The sequence below is a fragment of the Oryzias melastigma genome, linkage group LG24 (genome assembly GCF_002922805.2).
Source record: "Oryzias melastigma strain HK-1 linkage group LG24, ASM292280v2, whole genome shotgun sequence".
NCBI lineage: Eukaryota > Metazoa > Chordata > Actinopteri > Beloniformes > Adrianichthyidae > Oryzias > Oryzias melastigma.
In genome coordinates, this window is record NC_050535.1 from 16,457,672 (window position 1) to 16,466,945 (window position 9,274).

The 9,274-nt window shown below is 37.7% G+C and overlaps 1 protein-coding gene across 1 annotated transcript in view; it reads right to left on the bottom strand.

Annotated features, from left to right (window-relative positions):
- The window catches only part of rnf217 (ring finger protein 217), a 15,693-nt gene extending 6,786 nt beyond the window's left edge, over positions 1 to 8,907 (bottom strand). The window contains exons 1-2 of the mRNA XM_024291299.2: positions 7,827 to 8,907; positions 800 to 1,021 (exon numbers count right to left, since the gene is read on the bottom strand). Coding sequence (XP_024147067.1) covers positions 800 to 1,021; positions 7,827 to 8,753 — 1,149 coding nt within the window. The 5' untranslated portion in view covers positions 8,754 to 8,907. The remainder of the gene's footprint in view (positions 1 to 799; positions 1,022 to 7,826) is intronic.
- Between the last annotated feature and the right edge of the window lie 367 nt (positions 8,908 to 9,274).

Genomic DNA, 9,274 nt, shown 5'->3' on the forward strand with positions numbered 1-9,274 from the left:
CGAGTCCCCACCTCTGGTATTCAACCCGTTAATCGAGTCACTGAAAACGTCACGTGCCCTAAGCTGAGTTCCTGATTGGTAGATGCGATGAGGTGACCTTTCAAACTTCAGATATGTAAATTTTGCCTGAGAGGCCCGATCGATTCACACCTTGTTGCTCAAATCGAGGTGCTGGCAGAACTTCGCGTCTGTTCCATTAACTTAACATTCAAACTGGCCGCCTCCACCGCGCGAATCGTGTTCGGTGTGAACGCACCTTTAGGGGTGTGCACCCTTCACTCTCACACGATTCGATACGCATCTCGATACATGAATGATTGGACTGACTTTTTGGCCATACGATACAGTTTGATTCTTTTACCAAAAAATGCTAAAATCTAGATATTTCTTATTGATACAGCATTTAAAGCTATAAATAATAATGAATGGCATTTGACAGAGAAATGTGTTCAGGTATTGATTTGGAAGAAGCAGGTTTATGATTGGACGTCTTTTTGTTTGCATCAGATGTACATAAAAAAACAGAAAGTGAAACTGCAGTTTGCCAGAAATCAATTATTTATGTCTTGATTGATTTTATACCTTTTAACCAACTTAATCTTGTACATATCTGTGGTTTTCAAACAATACTGCAGTTGTTTGATCAAGTTTTGATACGCATCTGTCTTTTACATCCCTAACAGATACTGCCCGACATATTTAATATCTTTTACATCCTAGTATTAATATAAATTGATTTCATGGTGGGTCCATTCACACATTCACATGTGTGTGCACACGTCTCCACAGTTGGAGGTACCTTGAACTTGGACTCGGACCGGTTGGGGTTGTGCGTCTTCAGCGACGTGAACTTGCTGCACTGCGGACACGGCTTGGTGCTCGAGTCCAGTTGACTCAGTTCTAAAAAGTATTGGTATTTGGCCACGTCCTCAGCGGTCAAATGGGAAAGCACCAACCTCTCCTCCAGCGTGCCACTGCACTCCGGGATGGGACAGCTAATGAGGTGTTTCCCCAACCTCACCTGAGGAGGGAAAAACAGAAAAACTGTTTTAGGATCGAACGATTGAAAGAGGTTTGAAATTTTACTGGAATGGATGACCGAAGGAATATTGTTAAAAAAGATATAGTTTGAATAACTAACTTTCTAATAAAATCTGGACTCATGCTTATTTGGATAACATTCTTTCTTTGGATCATCTTTTGATCTATTTGAAGCATTTGAAGTATTTTAATTATGATTATGCAGTTTTAACCCAAGCTCATAAAAATCTGAGTTGATCGCCCCCTTACCCTCCCCGTTGAGCAGGAGAGTGGGCAGCTAGTGGCCTCCCCAGCAAAGTTTCTACATCTGCAACCTTCAATGCTAAAAAAGCCAAATGATCCAGTTTCTTATGGACTAAAATCAGACGAGAGCCACCAAGTCCCCACCACAAACTTAGAAAAATACACTTTATTTATTTTTTTGTGGCTATTAAACCATTCATTTATGAAATACAGTTTAAAATAATCTCTACTATTGAGTTTTCCCTTATTAAATTAACTTATTTTACTTTTGAAAGCAGCTCATACAAGTTCCTTTCAAAATAAAATCCATCCGGCAGATTTACTTGAACTAAAAATGCAAAAATGTCTTTTCTATCATTGTGACTTTAGTGTTCCTTCATCTTTTTTCTTCTTTTACTATTGAATATAAACACAACAACTTTGGTGTACAATATAAATATTTGTTAAACTAAATGCAATAAGATGATGTAATTATAATAATAATCTCATCTGATAGCAGATTAAATCTTTTACCATCATTTTGCTCAATTTTGGTAAAAATCTAAGCATGAATAACAAAATGCAATTAATTAAAATAAATGAACCAATCCTTCAAAACCATTATTGATTCAAATTGTTTCTTCAAAGCCAAAGAGCCACAATGGAGTTGAAAAAGAGCCCTGCAGACCGTACTTCTACGTCATAAATACAATCTTCTCCTGATTTACGATAGGAATAGAGAAATACTCAAAAATGTAATTTTACGTTTACTTTATATGTGTCCTCCATCATAAGAATATGCCACAAGAACATTGAGTTTTGGAGGGTGTGTGAAATACAGTCAAACACGGTGGTGGTAGGGTGATGGTTTGAGACTTTCTTAGAACTTTGGGACAACGTATTACCAAGGAAACCATAAATATTATGCATATATTTGCTTTTTTTCCACATTTCTTTGAAAAACGAACATCTGATTTAACGACTTTATTTTGAATAGTTTATGTTATGGTGACCCAATTGATCTGAATGGCCACGGTCAGACAAATATCCCAAACAGAAAGAGGAGGACCCTCCAGTACCGTCTCAACCCCCCTGCAGCAGCGTTAGCATGTTCAGGGCCAAGAAGACACGTCATCGCTTTCCATGCCGTCTCCCTGCATCATCAGCTTTCCAGCATGTGTGCACATTTGGCAATATTGGGGTTTCTCTAATTAAAAGGTTTCCTCATCAGCATTAAATCTCCCTTAAAGAACGTATTGTTGGGTCCGGGTGAATAATTCACCAGAGAGGCAGACTGAGGTGGAAACTGAAGAAAGAGGAGGACAAAGAGGGAGGTTAATGTTTTCTTAAGGAACGCGGGCAAACATTAGAACAGAGGGGCCCTCAGTGACTATTGTTATTGTTAAAAAGGATTAAAAATCTGTTTTATTTCCTCTTCTTTTCTAGTTCTCCTTTTTAACACTTTCTTGTTGTTTTACTCCACGATTGTCCTTCTTTATAGCTCGCAGATACAAAAGGACATTTGATAAGGGTGTGTTCATTCTGATCAAATGTGTGGGTTTGTCTTCAAAAAGCCTCAACTTTCTGACAGCTTCCGACACCCAATATCACCGTAGGATGTGAACACGACCGAGGCCCGGCTGTGGCCGTGCATCATGACTGTGAAAACGTGTCCTCAGCGTGGGGTTTTAGCGCGGAGGCTGCAGCCGGACTGGTTGGACAGGTTAGCCCTCGCAAACACGTGGGGTAAAGCAGTTAAAAAAATGGCTGAGTGTACACAAAAGGTTTAAAAACCTGCAATAATGGTAGTGTGAATCCTTTTTGCTGAAAGCAGTCGCTCAAGATGCTGAAGCTTTTTGCTGAAAATGGTGACATAATTTACTTTAATTGCTATTAAATTTAATTGTCAATTATTTGATGAACATGCAAAAGCTATTTGCAAAATGTTAAATTTACTAAATGACTGAAAATGTGACTAAAGAAATATGACGGAGTACTTAAGTTTGAAAAAGAAAATTTTGCAACAAAACAGCTTAAAAATACCTAATACATGACAATTTTGCAAAAATATTTAGTCTGAGTCTTAAATTTGAGCTAAACACCAAATTTAGCCACCCAAAATACTTGCAGAATTAGCCAAAAACAAAAAAAATCTAGCTTGTTTCATTAAATACTAGGTAATTTCCAAAATAGCCTAAAACTCTTTAGTAAGCAAAATTAGTCAAAAATGTTAGCATGTAGCTAAAACAGAAGCTAAACTCTTAATTAGCCTAAAAACCTCAGTAACAAATTCGCCAAAAATGTTAGCGTATTGCTAAAATATTAGCCAAACTCCAAATTAGCATAAAATAACCCAAGAAGATGCCAAATTAGCCAAAAAAGCTAGAACATTTTTAAACACTAGCTAAACTCTGAAATAGCCTAAAATTCCTCAGTAAAGTTAATTAGCCAAAAACGTTAGCTTGTCGCTAAATTAGAAGCTAAACTCTAAATTAGTCTTAAGAAAACCCCCAGCAGATAACAACTTAGTCAAAAACATTAGCATGTTGCTAAAATAGAAGCTCAACTCTAAATTAGCCTAAAAAAATAGTAGAAAACAAATTAGCCAAAAACGTTATCATGTTGTTAAAATATTAGCTAAACTCCAAATTAACATAAAATAACCTCAGAAGATCCCAAATTAGCCAAAAAAGATAGCACATTTTTTAAACACTAGCTAAACTCCGAAATAGCCTAAAATTCCTCCGTAACCTTAATTAGTCAAAAACGTTAGCTTGTCACTAAAATAGATGCTAAACTCTAAATTAGCCTAAAAACCTCAGTAGATAACAAATTAGCCAAAAATGTTAACATGTTGCTAATATATTTGATAAACTCCATTTTTTGTTTTTAATTACTATAAAAGATAAAAAATATATCATGGATATATTTAAAGGCTTGTTGCCAATCTACTTATTATTTTTTTTTAATTCAAAGAGTTTATCAATAATTTCCAATGGTGCATATTTTGCTCAATATTTCAAAAACTATAAAGTTTATGAATACAAAAATACAAGCAGTAATGTCCTGAACGGTTTGATAACAAGTTTACTGAAATCGCTGAGAATGTGATTTAGTTTTTACGTGCCTAAAAGTGACAGAAAAGAGCAGGAGAATCACTATTGTGTGAGTGTTTACTACACATTCACACAATTAGACACAAACTACAAAAAAACAAATCTAAGACGAGATGACGTCTGCACTTCTTGTAGTCTTTTAAACTAATCTTCAGGAATAGTTGCACCCCATCATTTTTTTTTTACTTTTCTTTCGATTGCCTTTTATTCATGTTGTTGGCTCAACATAAGACTTTTTCTAGAGAGCAAAATCCAATCTATCTTTATATGTCAAATATAATTTAAAATGATGCAGGCAACAATGTCTTGATGGGTATTTACTCCTTTCAGACACAGCAAATTTCTATATTTAACTTGGTTAACGTCTAGAAATATTTCACTAAACTGTTGGCTTAAGTGGGAAAAAGAGTGTCAGGAAATACCAAAGCTTCTCTTAATATGATGTCAGCTCTGCAGAAAACGGATAAAAAAAGCAAACAGACCGAGCACAAGCTGAGAACCTCCACATGCACTAAGCTACTAAAATAAGAAAACAACTTCTCAAAAGGTTGTGCAGTTAATTCTGCAAGAATGTGCAACAGGAGAAAAAATGTAATATACATGACTTTTTTCCTTCTATTAGCCGGTTTATCTCAGTGACCGTAACATTACAGAACCCTATCAATGAAAGGGAGATTTGTGAATTATCTTTTGTTCAGTCTGATTCTTAAAAAAATAAAATAAAATGAGGTACTTGGGTCAAAATGACCTTTCCTGTCAATATTTGGGCTTGTTTCCATTGACTATATATGAGACTGGACTGATCACCCATTGATATTGGCTTACTTCTGGCTTTAACGCTTTTTTTGTTTTTTGCCATACGAATGCCGCCATGTTGGAGCCAGTCAGTAAGTCGTGATTGGTCCAAATCAGTCAGCATATGCATTCAACCCGTCTGATCTCAAGCGGCCCGGACCAGTAACATAATAGCAAAACAACCTTCAGTCAACTTGTTATCTGTAGCTTTGCTTTTGATTTCATTTTTCCTGTAAAGCTCAGCACTATGAGTCAATCGTTCTTTTTTGTTTTTGACAACATTTTGGTAATTGTGATCATTTTTAGAGCAACCTAACAGCGGAGAGGCTGGCGATGAACCAAACTGCATCTCACCCAGACGTGGGTATACAGATATACTGTTCATTTCCTGATTTCTTATCATGCCGCTTTTACTTTTTTTGGAATTGCACATTGCAGCCATTTATTTAAATAACCACAACTTGCCACAGGAATGTGCCAGAAACTTGCTTTCCCCGCCCCCAAGATCCTTATATATACATATATATATATATACACAAAGGCTGCCTCGATTAGTCGACTAATCGACTATTAAAATAGTCGACAACTTATTTAATAGTCGATTAGTCGTTACACTATATAGTATATGGAGTCAGAGTTCAGTAAAGTTTAAACTTATGATGTCATTCTGCTAGCTTTTAGGATAATTTTGGCATTTATTAAGATTTTTTAGGTAATTTTGGAGTTAAGCTAATATTTCAGCTACATGCTAGCTGTTTTGGCTAATTTAGGATTTTTTTCAGTTTTTAGGATAATTTGGGATTTAACTGATATTTTAGCTGGCTATCAGCTTCAGCGTTTTCAGCTATTAGCTTCAGCAATTTCAGCTATCATCACTACTAGCTTCCTCAACGGCTAAATTCAGCTTACAGAATTCACACTAGCATTATCGCAGGTAATGCTATATATCTACTTTAAGCTAATTTAAAGCTAATGATGGTTAAAATGTGTGTTTTACATCCACTTTATGCATGACCCGATTAGTTGACCAATTGGTAAAAATAGTTAATGATTAGTCGACTACTAAAATAATTGTTTATGGCAGCCCTAATATACATATACATATATTAGAGTTGCCATGATTAGTCACGACTATGTTGACTATTAAAATAGTTGGCGATTAATTTAATAGTCGATAAGTCATCCTTTTTTAATGTAATTTTTAATGTTCAAAATTATAGTGCGTCATCGTACAGTTTGGATTTATATGGAGTCATTGTAGTGAAGTTGAATACAGTTGTGAACTCTCAGCACCACAAAATACTATTGTGTTATATTGAGTCAGTGAGACAAATACTTTATTCTTTTGTGAAAAATAGTTCATTTGTCTCAGATGTTGACTTAATTTGATTCAAGTCTTGTTTTAATGCCAGAAAAAAATAAAGGCAAAGAGCTGCATGATTCATTAAATGTTTAGACTATCGTCCTAATTGTCTTTTAACAAATGATCCAATTAGTCGACAATTCAGGAAAATAATGGTCTATTATTTGACTATTGATATAATAATTTGTGGCAGCCCAAAAAATACTGTACATACACATATATATATATATATATTGCAAAATTAAGTTCAAAACAGTTTTTAGAACAAAACAAATATAACAACTGAGTAATAGCTGTTTATTTCTCAGTAGACGACCATATTTTGCCTTCTTGAAGCCAGTGGGTTCTTCTTCTTAGGAATGCAAGTGCAGTTCTCATTCTCTTTTTCCTGTTTTCTGCATTCAATCCTTCAATCATTTGTAGCGACAAAGATTTACACCATATTAGAGCTGGGTTGATCAAATTGATTAATCGGATTGAATCAATTTAAACTTAACAGATCAATAATGAATTCATAAAAATATAGATCGATTTAGCACATAAAGCTAAAGTCCGCTAGCTTGATGCTAAAGATTAATGGAATTTCTCATAGGACAGCTAATGCTAACGCTCGGTCGACGTAAACATACATTACTGACTAAATGAACATCTTATTATGAAGTTTATAAACTCTTTTAAGGAAATATTTTTAAAGAAACAATTTGTGGTCTTCTGAAATAAGGTGTAATGCTATAGCAGGATCGCCACCTAGTGGCCAAACTGAAACGTCGTCCAGGAGAAGCAGAACAATGTTTGTGAACTGTATCAGATTAATAAACACATAGTAGATTATTAATGTATTTCTGAACAAATGTGTTTAAATGTGTAAACTCAAAATTGAATTGAAATGAATGCATTAAAAGAACCGAAAAAAATCTAAATTGAATTTATCCAGGCTCCTGTGAATTGCTTCGTGTTATAATGCAAATATATTTGTGTTTCATCCAAATATGGAATAAACTGTACTATTACATAAAACATCCATGATATTGGGAGTTTATTTGGAGCAATGACGTAGATTATCAGAAAAAAAGACCAATCACGAGACATAAGCTGCAAGTGTTGGCCTGAAATGTTCTTATAATGTCAAAAGTGTTTTGTTGTTGTTTATTTCAGAGTGTGCAGACTCAAGGTTTGTGTTTTGCTGAGTGGATCACTTCCTGGTGAAGCTTCCATAACTTCAGCACAGACACAGTGGAAGATGGAAATGTGCTGCAGACAGATGTGCACACCCGCGCTGTCCCACCAACCTGCGAGCTGACGTAGAGCTTCAGGCACGCGTCACACACGGCCTTCCCGCAGCAGGGAAGGGAAACGATCGATTTCTCCTCCAGACACACCCGACAGCTCTGCATCAACGTGCCCGCCTCGACCTGCTCCCTGTACAGCCACTGGGAGATGTCCTCGAACGGGTCCACCAGGTCGTCCAGCGAGTACAGCTCCGGCTCCGGGCTCGGGTCGCCCACCTGTCCCGTCTCCAGGAGGATTTCCGTGGCGTCATCCGTGATTTCCGCGCGCGCTTGATGCCGGTCGTTCTCGATGCAGTAAACGGTGCAGTAGACGTGCTCTTTGGCCTGAGAGGGCTCCCCCGGAGGGACTGCGCTGCTGCCGCTTTCGCATGCACGCTGGCACTCCGCCGCCACACTTTCACCTCCATTAGAAGTCAAGCCGCTGGGGGTTTGTTCGTTTTGACAGCCAGGTTGTCGCGTTTTGTCGTCAGAGTTTTTACACTCCTCACATTCAGCTCCGTTCTCGTCGGTGATGTCGGTTCTCGCGCTTCCTTGTTCGCGCTGCATCCGACTGTGAGCACCGAGAAGGGCCGAAAAATCCCCGAAATTCCTCCTCGGGATTTCGACGGCGCTCGCCCTCCTCCTCGCTCTTCCTACGCCGTTGCAGTTGTTGTTGTTGTTGCCCTCCGCATCCTTCTCCTCGCCGCGGCTCCTCTCCTCCGAGTTCCCGTCGTCCTCATCGAGAGACAGCCGGGAGCTGGACCTGCCGACTCGGACGCTCGCCGACCTCACCTGCCGCTTAACTTTCACGTCCGCGAATGAAGTTTCTCTCGATAAGTTGCGGGACAATTTCCCCTTGGTGTCGTCATAGCTGCTGATAAACCTCGGCATGGTACAAGCTCGAGCTACCGGTGAGTCATCTTCCATCCCCGGGCTGGCTCTCCCCATGAGCGAGCGGGTCTGCCCTGGGCGGACCTCTCACTGCTCGCCTGCCGTCAACCCAACTCCCGCAACCAAAACAAAACAAATCGCACAGACACTTCCGGGTGTCGACGTAAGCAACCAGGAGAGCGGTGATAGGCTGATGAGAAGGCTCCTCCCCATCCCCCAGCAGCACTAGCAACTCTTGTCAATTTTTCGTCTTAATTAATTAAAGTTTGAGGTTAAAATGTCAAATTTGAGTTAATAAAAGCATATAAAAAGTATTCAAGCATAAATGTGAAATCTTTTTTTAAAACAAAGTAAGGAATACTGTCTTACTGACAAATTATCGTAGTAGCATTTGGTCAAATAATGTCTTTTATAAGATTAATTTCACGGAGTAATACTTACTTTTATTTAAAAATGTACTTGATTAAGTTTATTTAATAAATTAGTTTGCTCTAACTCAAGTTATATCGTCTTTTACAATCATTTTTCTATCATTAAAATGTATTTTTTTTTACACATAGGTCAAGCCCCATAGCTTC